The sequence below is a fragment of the Dioscorea cayenensis genome, unplaced genomic scaffold, assembly GCF_009730915.1.
Source record: "Dioscorea cayenensis subsp. rotundata cultivar TDr96_F1 unplaced genomic scaffold, TDr96_F1_v2_PseudoChromosome.rev07_lg8_w22 25.fasta BLBR01001638.1, whole genome shotgun sequence".
NCBI classification, from domain to species: Eukaryota; Viridiplantae; Streptophyta; class Magnoliopsida; order Dioscoreales; family Dioscoreaceae; genus Dioscorea; species Dioscorea cayenensis.
The window spans coordinates 1-14,764 of NW_024088029.1; the positions used below are offsets into that span (position 1 = coordinate 1).

A 14,764-nucleotide genomic window follows, 5' to 3' on the forward strand; every position below is an offset into this window, starting at 1 on the left:
CGGGTCTCAATAGATTGTTATTCCTAAATGTGGTGGAATAAACGTGTAAATCATATTCTTCCTAAATTTCTACTTCTTCAAACCTTTGCTCTTATTCTGCCAATTCTTCTATCTGGATTCCTCTGCCTTTATCTTTAAGTCAATGGCTCTCTAAAGTAAGTCATTTGATTTATTTGTTCTTCTAGATTTCTTATTATTTTTAATAATTGTGCAATTACCTCTTTATCTGTGTTACTGCTACAACTTGTATTGGCTATAAATCTTTATTTTTCTTTAAAATTAAAACCAAATAATTCCCAGGTACATCTTCTACATATAGATAATTTGCATAAAGTGCACATAACTCTATGTCTCAAAACATGGAACATATAATATTTATCACATTTTTCCTTATAGTTAGGTTTAAAGAGCTCAAAATTATGAGAGCACTTGAAGAAATCTTCTACTTGATTATATTGTTCTAAAAGAAATTTAGAATTATTATCCAGATTATAAGTTGAATTCATTCATTTATCCATTTTGGGTTCACATAAGCTTCTTCAAAGTCTGCTAATTTGCCCATCTCTACAAAATTATTGGTTTCATTTCCTCCAAAGAAACTATAGATATCACTATCATTACTATCTACGCTTACTTTATCAATTTCATTTGCTAATTCAAGTTCTTGATACATGTTTAATCTTTCTTTCTTTAATTTACCTTTTTACATTCTTTGGCATAATGTCATCTACCCAACATTTATAGAATTCATTTTCTAGGGTATTTATTTTGTTTAAATTTCTTAACATAATTGTATTTGAGTTTCCCTTTCTTATATTATGTACTTTTCAATATATGTTTTTTTTATATTCTTTATGAGTAAAAGGTATATAGATTTTATTGCAATAACTATAGTTTGTTATTTGTTTCATAACTTGTGCTTCTAAACATTTATCTTTAAAATAATTAAAAGTAAATTGTATAAAAGGTCATGTTCCTATTAAATTTTCATGACCCTTTTCAACCCAGCATTTAAATATTATGTCTCCTAAGGGTTTTGGCAACTTACTAAACCATCTTTTAATAAGATTATTACTACTAAGACTCTTCTTGTTTTTGCTGCTAAAGTTTTATAGACTTGGTTGAATTTGACAATTCCATTGAAATTACTTATTTAGAGTCTTTCAAGATCTCTTGATGAGGCATCTTGCAACAATGTGCCTCCTCTAGAAGAATTTGTTCCTAAGATAATTTGTCTTGTTTTGTTACATTGTAAGCATTGTTTGCCATCTCTATCATGCTTTGATATTCCGTGGGATAATTTAGCTTCCAGCTATTTAGCAAATTTGTGGCCGTTGTTCCTAATAGAATTCCTATGAAATTTGTAACACTAATATTATCTAATGTATGGGAAATTCTTTCAATAGTGTTTATTGCATCAAACTCTCATCTGTCAATTAATTCTAGCCATTTTTGTCGGTGGATTGTACTTAGAATTAACATGTTTACTTCATTATTTTGTTTTGGCATTGTCTTAACTACTTTTACGGGATCTGGTTTACCTCTTCCTTGTCTATTACTTTGTTTAGTATATTGGGTAAAATCATAACTCGAAAATTGTTATAATGGTTGGGTAGTTCTACTAGTTCGTTTTGTAGAGGTTAAAGTTACAGAAGTTCTTCCTTTATCTAAAGTACTATGGGAACTACTAGCTTGTGTCTATCTTACTTAATTATTATTACTTCATTTGGATTCAATGTTCATCATTGCTTCATCTAGATTTATCTCCTCTTTTGTCTTAATAAGTCTTGACAGTCCTAGTCTTCATTAGTAACATATGATTCTTCTATATTATATTCATTTTCACTATGCTACTTAATTTGTTTCATAGGATATTCTTCATATCTATATCTACATAAGGAAAATTACATCATCTATATCTTTTGGTAGTTCTTCAAAATTTTCTTGCTAACCATATCCTGGATAAAGATTGTCAATCAAATTTCCATACTTAATTTGGATTATATCATTGACAATATCAACTTTCTATTGATTCTAATTTCTTTTCCAAATCTGTCTTCCATTTTTCTAAATATTAGAGATCAAATTTATGCAATCTCTTTAAGAGGGCTTCAATCTTTGGATCAAACCTTTTTATGCATGTATCATCTTTTTCTATAGAAATTTTGGAAGAATGAACACTCGACTAAAAGGAGAGGGAAAGAGAGAGCAGTATCTTATACACGTATTAACAACCAACCTGAACTGCACCCGGAAGGGCCATCTCCGACTCCTTAAGGGATGAAAGAGCATGAACTAATCTCTAAACCGATGGACTTATCTGAGAAATGAGATTGGTTAGCTGCTCCCTCAAAATATTGGTTAATTGACCGGAATAGAAGGCATCGAAATCTTCGAACCATCGCCTTACAGCCCGAGGTTCCCAAAAAACCGATTCCTCTTGAATCGAATATTTGCATTTGATCCGACTTCGATCAGAGAATGCCTATGGAATTTTCACAGAGAAATCTACTTGTTAGGATCTAATATTCAAATTTTACTACATTTTCCTGGTCGACTATCTTTCAATTTTGATCAATGTATATGTCTATCATTTCCATATTTTCTAAAGCTAATTATTCTTTCATAGCTTATATTGTGTATTCTTCATACAACTCTTCTAAGCATATGGCTTTTTCCTCATATTTTTCCATGGTAAAACTTAATCGTCCATCACTATGTTCATAATATTCAGTGTTCTGTGGGAAAAGGATAGTTTGTTCTTTTATCTGTTTTATATCCCTTTCTTTTCATGCTAATAATACTGAGTTATAATACTTTGCCAGGAAAGCTTTTATACCCTAACTTCCTAATATTTTGGTTATGTTTTCAATCTTATATGTTTTTATCAGCTATTTTTGGACAATTTGACCAGTAAATGCCTTAGTTATTAGTAAATTTGGTTCCACATATGTCATATAGTAACCTTTTGATTTATAATCAACTTAATATGTTTGAATAAGGTACTTAAAGAAACTAGATAGTCTGGTGTAAGATAAACTAGTTCTAAATTGGTATTCATATCTACGTCTATTACTCCTATTACAGCTCTAGACATTGATTCCATGTGTTTAGCATCTGCTAAGCTTGCCATTACTTTGGATCATAATCTTTTATGATTCATTCCTATTATTCCAATTAAGAATAATCCTAAATGTATGACTGAGAATCCTGACTCCCACCCAAGTCAACCAGGAAAAAGGGAGCGAGAGCGGATGGAGCGAAAGCTGCAGAGGGTCCTAAAGCAAAATTGGAAGTGCATACTTCGGCTATCAGGCGGAGCTTGGAGTTCCTTGGTACTTCGGTGGAGGGCTCAGGGGAAGTGCCGATTCCGGAGGGTGGACGTGATTCGCACACTGGCTAGTCGGTAGCGGTTGGGGGAGTGATGGAGGCAGTTTTGTTGCCTCGTTTTGCTGTGTTTTGTTGTGTTTCCCTTGCTGTTCCACTTCTTGTGGTTCTTGGTTTTGTTGTTGCTTCACCTTGCCCTGCCTAGCGGCTGTGTCTTGGGGGTTGTCTGTATCTTTTATTTTTATCTATTCGAAGTAGTTTATCCACCTTTTTTTTTAAAAAAAAAAAGTAGTTTGACATAAGATTCTTTAGTTACTAGATCTAACACAACCTGAGCATCATCATTTTGACAACACATCTCAAATTCACATAATGCTCATAAATTTTGTTTTGGAAGTCAAAAATACCATTTTACATAATTGTTCTCTAAGTATTAGTTGAACAATATTATTTCTGACTTTTTCTACCTGTTGTTCTCTAGAGAGGAACATTTCTTTTGCTTATATATTTTTTTAGTTTTAAAAGTAAATCTTCTCACTACATTTTATGAATCTATGGGGACTTAGATTTTTTTTCCATTAACAATAACAAGATTCTATACTCTCAAGTTCATCAGCTAATTCTTGTCTCCATCTTCAACTTTTTTCATTTTTAAATAATACTATTTATCAAATAGAGGGTGAAGGAAAGATGTTTCTTCCTTTCGTCTTTTCAAATTATCTTTAATGGTATCTTATATGTTATGTAGTCTTGTGCCCGTCCTAGCCATTGCAATCTTTTTTCTTTAATCTTATTTTCTAATATATATTCAGTATAATGTCCTAGTTATATTCTAGAATGAACGGCTAATATTTTATTATAAGTTTTTATTGGAACGCACAAACACAAAAAAAGTAAAAATAAAAATTCCTTATTTAGCTCTTATTTATCCATGTGGCCTTCATTCATACCTTTAAGTTGGCAGTTGGTTTTCCATATTTTCATGGTGAGTTCTTTCTCATTGTGCGATGTAGGATGTAGTTCACAAATGAACTACAACCAGGTAATGTCACTTTTGGGGAAAGGGAAGATCCAAGAAATGAAGAATATTGAATGCGAAGATCCCAGAAATTGAAAAAAAAAAATCAAACAGAGAACTTTAGGGAACTAAGAAAAAAGAACTGTTTTTTAAAAGTGAAATTCTGGCAAACAGACGGCTGATGAACCATATGTGCCAAGAGGTCTTTTCAAACTAAGAACCATTTAGGAGGTTTTTTTCCCAACGCAAGGCATTTCCAACAATTTCGGTCAAAACTAACCCCATGAATAGATGAAAAGAATAAAAAGTAACATGAAAAATGAAAGATTTTTTTTTAAATACTGAAACTTTAAGGGACCATGCATGTGTGGATTGTATTAATTGGAGAAGCTTTTGTTCATTTCAAGCTAAATTTATTAATCATTTTTTGATGCGTTGGAATGAGTAATTAATATGTTTAAACAAGAGAATTGTAAAAACAAATTACTAGACAATTATAACTTAATCAATATTAAATATTTTTAAATTGACAATTTATTTTTTAATAATTTTATAAAATTTAATTATTAAATATATTTATTTAATTAAAATTTCATTAAAAAAAGTTAGTTGGATAAGTCTTTCGTGTTGGGCCAAATGGGCCCCATCAATCGACTAAGCAAACAAACATTTATTATTTCGAGCCAATTTAACTTGGTCTGTTTTATTGTATTTTGTTTGGATTATTATCTATATTTTATAAACTACTCACTTGTATCTAGATTGTAAGCAGGTGTCAGCTCTTTATTACCATATAAATAAATAAATAAAATATTTACAAACTCATTTTATACTTGCAAATACCTTTCATACTACACTTTTACTTTAAAAATAAATAAATAAAGAAATAACATAGATAACGTCTAAGTAAAGTTCTCTATGACCATGGGAACTTAACTCCTTAAACAAAAAAAAAAACAGGTGCGAATGATGGTAAAATATATAATAATAATAATAATAATAATAATAATAATAATAATAAAAGAGAAGTACTAGCAAGTCCTCTAATTCTTTCACTTCTCCAATTCTTTGAATTTATAAAATCCAAAAATAAAACATAATTTTCAAAACTTTTATTAAAACTAACTTAAATTTAAATTACAAAATTATCTAACACTTGATGTCACCCTACTTCCCACCGCAACTAATGTTAGAGATATTTTCAGTATTATATTAAAATATTAAAAATACATGACCCAATAAAAAAAATCTAAAAAAAGATGAATTAGAAAATAAATGAAAAACTCAAGAGTTTACAAAGTCAAAATAAAATATTCACATGAGGTTATCAATAATTTTATCAATAATAATAACAACAACAACAACAACGTTAGCTCACAATAAAATTAGCTAGCGGTCCCAAAGAAAAAGCATTGAAAAGGAAAAGACAGGATGGTTTTGTTGAAAAATTAATTATCAAAAGAAAGATAGAAAAATCACACATTTGATCCACAAACCCTTCATACCACGTTCTCGCCACATGATCCCCGGCCCCCTCCTTTATCTCTTCTTCATCCTCCTACATCCTCCCATCCCTTCTCCCTCAAATCCTTCTACAAACATTCCTAATCTCTCCTCTTTCATCCTCAACTAATCTTTGTTCTCTTCTTGATCCCTTCCCTTCTCATCACTCTATATATCATCCATCTCTCCATCTCTTTTCATACTTTTATTGTTCTCCCACTGAGAAACCAGATACAAACTTTTTATCATTTCTTCTTCATCATCATCATCATCTCTCTCTATTTCTTTGTTTTGTTTGAGTACATAGATAAATATAGAGATTGAGTATATGATATGGAAGAAGAGAAGGAGAGTGTTAGTACAAGTAGTGAGAAAAAAGGTGCCAAAAAAAAGCTAGAAAGACAAAGAAGCAGACTCCAGATGCAAGCACCATCTTCAATCCAAGTTACTCACACATCCATCTCCTCCCTCTCTGATTGGAACATCCCCATCCCTCTTCTCTCCCCTCTTGACTTCCCTAACCCTCTCCACCACCACCCTTCAAACATTCCTCCTCCTTCTTCTTCTTCTTCTTCTTCTTTTATTGATATTGATCATCAAGAGCTGAGGCAAAGAGAAGAGAAGGATGATGGTGATATCAAAGGGAACAAATCTGGCACCGGGTGGAGAGGTTGGCAACACCCGGCGGAGCCGTTTCACTATGAGCCTGTCCCCGGCAAGGCTCCGGCGTTCCTCCTCCCTTCTCACTGTACTTGATTAATCTGATGTTTTCAATAATTTCTCTTTTTATTGGATCCATTTGTAAAGTTGTTATTATTATTGGATTGTTACAATGTGGCAGTCTCTGTTAGGTTGGCTGTTGATTTGTATGTGGGGTTTTTGAGGTGGAATTTTACATATATACCCCTTGGACTATGTTGAAAATAAAAAAATAAAAAATTAGATTTTAATAAACATGTAAAACTTGAAATGAGACACATTTTTCACTTCTCCATCTCTCCATCTTCTCAACAAAACTCACATAAAAGGTAGTTTGGTGGAGTTGGGTTATTTTTTTTTAAAAAAAAAAAGGAACGAGGGACATTCACGGAATTTCACAATATAAGCAAATTTATTTTTTTCCTAGGGCATCCATGCAATTTTATTAATTAATTTTTTCTTTTAACACCAAAAAGAAGCCAAATTATAAAATATATATATATATATGGTAAATTATACTTTTGATTTTTTTTCATAATAAATACTTCTGAAAATATAAACTAAATACTTATCATCATAAACACATTCAAATCTCACTTCATTAAACCATTTTAAGAAAAATTAAAATTAAAATAAAAAAAAGGAAAATCCAAATGCTAACTGTTGATGTGTCATATGGACAAATTAAGTTGTTATTGCAAAAAGAGAAAAGCAAGGTTGAGAATCACATGCACATGAAAAAGATCAAATGAAAGGCATGGAAAGGGAATATTATTGAGAATATTATTGGGTGGGAAAGTTGAAAGCTTTGCTGGTTTTTTATTTGATTTATTTGGATCTTGTGACAAATGAGGTAGCTCATGTCATGCTCCACTCTTGTTTTAAGATTAGTATGCATCTTTGTGGTCAATTTAACAATGACCACTAATTTGGTTGTATTTATCTTATTAAATTGTTTATAATTATTCATGTCAAATTTGATGGTTATGTTTATTATTATTAAATAATGAACTCATAAAAAATGAATATATTTTTTGAGTTATTGATTAATATTATGTGAGGTTTGATTAGTATGAGAACTTAAAGAAAGGATAAACCATATATATTAATTTTTTTTTTATGAACCTTAAAATAATTTATTGCACATTTCACCTATACTACCGTTAATAAATAAAATAAGAAGAATAAAGTTATGAATATTAACATCACTCCAAAATCTAATGCATAATTATAAGATAATGTATATGTTGTTTATAATACTTTTCACTTATTGCCCAAGGCCAACACTTGGTTAGTGCAAGTAGTAAGACATTTAGGCAGTGCATAATCAGGCACAAGGTTAAAACTTCGCATTTATGACTATATCAACATTGTTTATACATTGTTCACTAAATTCTCAGTATTGTTGTTCATTCATTATTTATTAGATTACAGGGATAGGCCATATTATTCATTTTTTTAAGATTGCATAGCAAAAGGGATTTACTATCCTAAGATTATAATCCATGATATACAATAGTGAAACATAGAGTACGCCTTTATTGCCCAGCATGTTAGCTAGCTCCACCTGATAAATTCTTAGAGGGTTGTTACATGCCTATCTCTTTGACCTTATTTTTGCTTTGTATAAAAAAAGGAGGAAAAAAAATATTGCCTAAACCAGATTAGCTTATCAATAATTAAAAAAGAACATTGTGATTTATAAAGATATTATTAATATGATAATGTTGTGGCCCTATTAATAGAAATTGAGTTTTACTTAACATCTTTTTGCAAGCTCCAAAATGGAATAAATCACCAATTTTCTTGAACAAGATATAATAATTAAGTGTGTGACATATTTTCCTATTCTCTGATCTTAAAGAGCAGACTCTTAAAAGAAAAACCCTCATCAACTTTGTTTTCTCCCACAAATCTCATTACAATTTAATAGGGTATATTTATGTTCATTTTCACTATTTGATGGAAAATATTACCTATGGTTTTTATATAAAATTATAAAATAGATAAAATATGCATATGCTTTGAATCATGTATATCATATATCTCTCTCATGTGTAATACATGATGGATGATCTTCTAGAATAATTATTTCATATATCTCATTATTTCTTATTTGTTTACTTATTTTTTTTTTTAATGTTTACATTCACCGCAGTTAAATTTAAGCTTTTTCCACTTCAATAATTTATTAGTTATCTTATTCAATAATTCTTTATTTTGTATCGGTTAGTTATCAATATTATTCTCTATGACTTTCTCTATTTTTTTTATTTAATTAGTTTATGATTTATTTATTTTTTTTAAAAGAAAAAGCCAATACTAAAATTATTATTTGGGCATTTTCAAAGTAAAAAAAAAAGTATTAGATAAATAAAAAGGAGAAAACATTATACTATTCAATAAAACACAGGCTAAAATATTTCTACATAAATTCACCCATAGATAAATTAACATGATTTTTGGTATACTGAAACCCCACATACAATTGACCACAAAATGAGATAAAAATAAAGCATGCTGTCATCCAATGCAAATAAATTAATTGGGAGTAATGAAATAAAGAAACAGATATTTATAAAATAATTAGGTGATATTTGTTTTAATATATATAAAACTATGGTGAACACGAGCCCCTATGTTATCTTGGCAATAAATAAATAAATAAATAAATTTAATAATCACACATTGAGAACAGGGAAAAAATTATTTTAAAGTAACGTATACAATATGGAGATGAGAACTAATCATGTGCTGCATGGAATTGTTAATCAGCCTTTCATTGTGAATTCTTACCCAATAATTGTACTTTTAATAATTAAATTGAATATTTTATTTATTTGAGTCATGAATTACACATAAAAAGAATATTTAGAAGACAAGACCAGAGTTTTGAGGATAGCATAATATTATCAAATTATTGAGGTTTTCTAATCTGGAATTGTGTGTATGTGTTTGTATGTATATCTTTATAGTTTATACAGTCAAGAAATTACATATAATAATATATATATATATATATATTTTTTTAATTATTTATAAGCTATGTAAATTATGAAAAACTTTCATTTTGATGTTCAAATTCAGCCCTAACATTTTATTATATTACAAAATTTTAATAAGAGACCAAGTTTTCTACAAAGTCCCTAGATAAGGATTTTACAAATGCCAGTTAACAGGTGAGAATTATCCATTCCAATGAATAGTTAGTGCAACAACAATCGTAAAAAATAGTGTTACTTAATAATATTATAAATAATATTATGAACGGTTATACAAGTGGGATAAATAGTACTATAAACAGCTATGGGTGTATTTGAGCCGAGCCGTTCGTGAATAGCTCTGTGTTCGGCTCGATAAAGGCTCCTTCGTGTTTAGCTCGTATTAGTAACGAGCCCAAGCTCGAACATCGTTTTCAGCTCGATTAATAAACGATCCAAGCTGAGCGAGCCCAAAAAGCTCGGCTCGTTTTTGGCTCAGCGAACACGACTGTGACCAAGTTCATGAACAAGCTTTCGTTTATAAAGCTCGATTGTGAGCTCGTTTATATATATATATATATATATATATATTACATATATATGTATATGTATATGTATATATTAAGGTGTATATGTGAATATGTCGTTGTTGTCGATTTGAGTTACTACATATAGGGGCTATAAACTACTATTCGAAGGCTAAAAGTCTCATTAAAAAGCTCATGTCAACTAGTTCATTAAGTTAAATGAGCTCATAAAGATAAAAGCGAAAGCTTTCGAACACCACCAAACTCGGCTCATTAAATCTTGTGAAGAACTCGTTTATTGTATAATTAAAAGCTCGTTTATAGTATCATTTACTAATTTTTATTTGTAACAATCATTAATATAATCAAACTCAAATCGAGTTGAGTCACACTTGATAATGATTCATTAAATAAGTTTACTAAATAAAAAAATAAAATATAAAAAAATAGTCAAGCTTTTAATCAAGTTAGCTAGCTAAGTCTAAGCTCGAATTTTCTTAACAAGTTGAGCTCGAGCATGAAGCTCGAAAAGAAGCTCGATTAGAGCTCGAGCTCGGTTAAAAATAATGTAATCGAGCTCGAACATAAAAAAATGAAGCTCGAAGAAAGCTCGGCTCGAGTTCAAGCTCGATTAAATAGTAACGAGCCAAGCTTGAACAAGACAAAGCTCGGTTCGGCTCGGCTCGTTTAACAGCTGCAAAGTGCAAAATAGCATGCATAATATTTTTTTTATCAAAATCATCTAATCATCATAACAGTAAATCAGTGCATCACAGCTGTTGAAGCTGATCCCCCAAAGAGATCCGATCAACCACCAAGCTCAGCCATTGTTTATGTTAATTGTTGCTAATCCTCTCTCTTCACTCTTGTGTCTATCTCTCTCATTTCTACAATGTTTGGTGAATATCCGCGAGAACGTATTGTTTTTTAATAATCTTATTTCTTCCAGAAGAACTCCATTTATATTAGCAAATGTATATATATATCATTATAAAGATTAAAAACTCAAATTTCTTTTTATTTTAAAATTTCAAAAAAAAAAAAATTTATTATTTTCAATAATTTTCTCATAATAATTTTCTTATATTATTCAAATTAAGCGTCTCAGACACAATAAGGTAATTTTTTTTATCTCATTACATTATTTGGAATAATAATTTTATTTTAAAAAAAAAATACCGCACGTGGAGTGCACGTGTCAAAACAAGTTTAATAATAAGAAGAAACGAATACTCAAGGTGTCATTATCAATAAATATATAGGTTATCAGTGGGCTTGTGACAAAGTTCTCTTATTTCTACACTCAATCATCGACACACGTGTGGAAAAGAAACTCACACGTGGCAACTAATGAATGTGTGAAAGGCTACCGCAACCCTAGTTTTGTTTACAGCCCCCAAATTTGACTACCAAACAGAAAGAAAGAAAAAAAGAAGAGCCGCATAAATAGTAATAATAATATATTATTTTAGACAAAAGGAAATAAGAAAATTAAAAAGGCATGACATTTATCAAGGGGAAGGTAAGATGAAGCAATTAATTAAAATTTGTTGATTGATAACAAGAATCCAAAAGAAAAGAAGAATTCCATTGAATGGTTTTCTTCTTTTCAAAGTTTGGCCCAGAGAGTGAGTGTTTAATTAGAGCATCACTATAAGCACTCTTGTCCTCTTATATATATATATATATATAGGCACATCATTGCAAATTTTTATTTAAAAACCTTAACGGTTAAATATTATGGAGGATTAGTTGAAACTAAGAAGCCTCTTGATTTGGCTCTAACTTGAGACCTATAACTTGAGTTACAATTTATTCATATTTAATTTTTTTTTTTTAACTTGGATTAAATATCAATGGTGAAATTAACCCATTAGAGGATATATTAAATTAACCTTCTACAAATACTCTCTTTCTGTCTCATTTTATATGTTTACTTCTAAAAAAAAAATTTCCCAAATTATCTATCAACATAATTATTTAAGAGTTAAATTTTCAAATTTAATCTTATAAATCTATTTAAATACATCTCAATCACAGTCATATTAAAAACAATCTTCAAATAAACCAATCCACAAAACACATAGCACTTTCTTCCAAAATTGACTTTGATCGAGTAATACAAACTCATACTTGTTTCCTAAGAAAAAAATCAATGCGCATGAAAATAGCATGCGTTTAATGAAAAAGAGTAAAATAAAAATAGAATAAATAGATGCGAGAGAGAGAAATAGTGGATGGTGAATGAAAAATGGATAAAATAGGAAAAATTAAGGTAAACATGCAAAAAATTTCCTAAATTAGAGTAAAACTATTGAGGTAGAGTAAGATGGAAGGAGTGTCTTGAAAGATAAGAACCAATACCTACGGTATATCTTATACATATGACTAACAATCGGGGAAAGAGTTAGACTCTGTGCTATATCGCCTAACCACTTTTTTGGGCCAAGATGATTGGCTAGACAGTTAAGAAAGATAGGTGCGTGTACAAACCTCAGCGAAGCAAGTAGAAGCGAAACCCATGCACATATAGGCATTTGGATCACTCACACATAACCACTACTCATACTCTCAAAAATATGCCTTCACTCAAAATTCAAACTTTTAATCACTTATAAAAAATTCTAATAGTGACCCAATTAATTACTAATAAACCACTTGATCGTTGGTTGCTCAACCACTTATTTCGATCAAGTCTCCCACAAAAGCCTAAGAAATTCTGAGTATTTTGAATTGGACAAACCTTACATGAAAATGCATATGTATATATATTGCGGATTAAAACTTTCATCTCAAATATTGAAATGACATAACATTCTCCTCAAGCACAAACAACAACAAAGGTCAGATTAAAGATTAATCAAAGGGAGGCAGTTGGCATGACAAATTATTAACTAAACATTAAATTTAAATCACTAGATAAATAATAAACCCCTTGCATTATTGTCCTTGTAATGTTATATTATAACTTAGAACCCAAAGTGATAAGGTTTTCCACGCTGTCTCTCAAGCCAATCACTAATATCTGGTTTAAAGTGGCCAATAAGTACACATGACTGAATCCACTGCCACATAGGATCAATGGCAGACCTTGCTATTCCCCACTACCTCTGGTCTTGTTTAGAGTACAATGATAGCTTTAAATTATCACCTGATACCTTCTTGTTTACTAGCAAAGCAGCTCAATTATCATGCCAAACTTTGGAAGATGAAAACAAATGTTTGCACTCCAAGTGATTGATTGTGTCTGGAATATATAGATATATCTAATCAAGTACTTGAGAAAAATGCTAGTGAGGTTTGTACTTCAGGTACATAAGCCCCCACTTGCATTGAAGATAAGCAACACATGAAATTGAGTGAAAAGTGATTACCCACCTTTTAGGCTCATTTAAGTTTTACCCTGGCTATGAATTGATTGATGTCACTGGGTCTAGTTTCATTTTTCCAAGAATATGCTTTCAAACTGTTCTCCAAAGTGTACTCAATTCATGGCCAAATCCAAACTAAAACACCATATTCACTATACACTATGTACTGAATATATGTGCTTGTGGTCAAGGTCACAGAAGAGGCCAATCGATCAAAAAAAGCATGAAAAGGAGAGATGAGTGATTAAGCAAACAAGAATAGAAACATGTTTATAGGTTGAGCTTGTGCTAACCCTTTTGTCCTTTTAGAGCCTAAATGAATGGAATCTCAAGTAACTATAGTATAGAGATGAAGTGGAAGAGAAGGTTATGCAAAGGCTAAAAATAATGAAATCTGTAGGCCATGAAGGAGACATACCCAAATTAAGAATGCAGCATTTCAGTGTTTATAAGAAAGGAGAAGAAGATGTGGTGTAATTCCAATCTAAATCACAAGGCACAAAAATGACATGCATTGGCTCACCTTGTGGAGCTTGCAAATTCCTCAGGAGAAAATGTGTGAGAGGCTGCGTTTTTGCACCGTATTTTTGCCACGAACAAGGAGCTACACACTTTGCTGCCATCCACAAGGTTTTCGGGGCGAGCAATGTGTCGAAACTCCTCACGCATTTGCCGGTGCAAGACCGTTGTGAGGCCGCCATCACCATTGCGTATGAAGCACAGGCCAGGCTTCAAGACCCAATTTATGGCTGTGTTGCACATATCTTTGCACTACAGCAACAAGTGAGCAGTAAAGCATTACTCATAATAAAAATACCAGTGCAACAAAATCTGGGATTGTTTTCTCATCAATGTTTTTGCTGTTGCATTGCAGGTTATCAACCTGCAAGCACAATTAGCTGTTGTGAAGGAACAAGCAGCACAGAGATTTGTCAATGGTTCCAGTTCTCAACAAGATGGGCAATGGTACTATCAGAATTCATCAATCAATGCTGCAGAAACAATGTCAGCATACGAGAACGGCCTTATGACATCCATTAATGGCTTTCAGTCTTCCACTCAAGATGATAACAAACATTTGTGTGGAATTCATCAAGAGAACAATGGGACACCAAGTAATCTGGATATGGAGGACCTTCAATCAATTGCATTTGGATGCCTCTTTCACTAGTGAAGGTGTTTTGAGCATGTATCTTATGTTTATGGTCAATTTTGTTAACAAGTACCCTAAAATAGAAGATCCTTTTGCAATATAAATGAATAAGATACCTAATGAACATCTAATAAAAATCATTCCATAAAAAAAGTATAGGGTATCTGATACTGCTATAATACATC

At 31.0% G+C, this 14,764-nt stretch overlaps 2 protein-coding genes across 2 annotated transcripts; both read left to right on the plus strand.

The window, feature by feature from the left end:
- The first annotated feature begins 5,824 nt into the window (after nucleotides 1-5,824).
- Nucleotides 5,825-6,604, plus strand: LOC120256772 (uncharacterized protein At4g14450, chloroplastic-like). The gene has a single exon (XM_039264436.1). The coding sequence runs from the start codon at nucleotides 6,182-6,184 to the stop codon at nucleotides 6,602-6,604; it is 423 nt and encodes a 140-aa protein (XP_039120370.1). The 5' UTR covers nucleotides 5,825-6,181.
- A 7,326-nt stretch (nucleotides 6,605-13,930) lies between these two features.
- LOC120256773 (LOB domain-containing protein 29-like) lies at nucleotides 13,931-14,597 on the plus strand. Its single transcript, XM_039264437.1, has 2 exons — nucleotides 13,931-14,209; nucleotides 14,301-14,597. Exons 1-2 carry the CDS (start codon nucleotides 13,931-13,933, stop codon nucleotides 14,595-14,597), a joined length of 576 nt encoding a protein of 191 aa, XP_039120371.1.
- The last annotated feature ends 167 nt before the right edge of the window (nucleotides 14,598-14,764 follow it).

Coding starts and splice junctions, on each gene's coding strand:
- LOC120256772 (XM_039264436.1), top strand. CDS start 6,182: ATGGAAGAAGAGAAGGAGAGTGTTAGTACAAGTAGTGAGAAAAAAGGT.
- LOC120256773 (XM_039264437.1), top strand. CDS start 13,931: ATGACATGCATTGGCTCACCTTGTGGAGCTTGCAAATTCCTCAGGAGA. Junction 14,210..14,300: donor TCTTTGCACTACAGCAACAA/GTGAGCAGTAAA, acceptor GTTGCATTGCAG/GTTATCAACCTGCAAGCACA.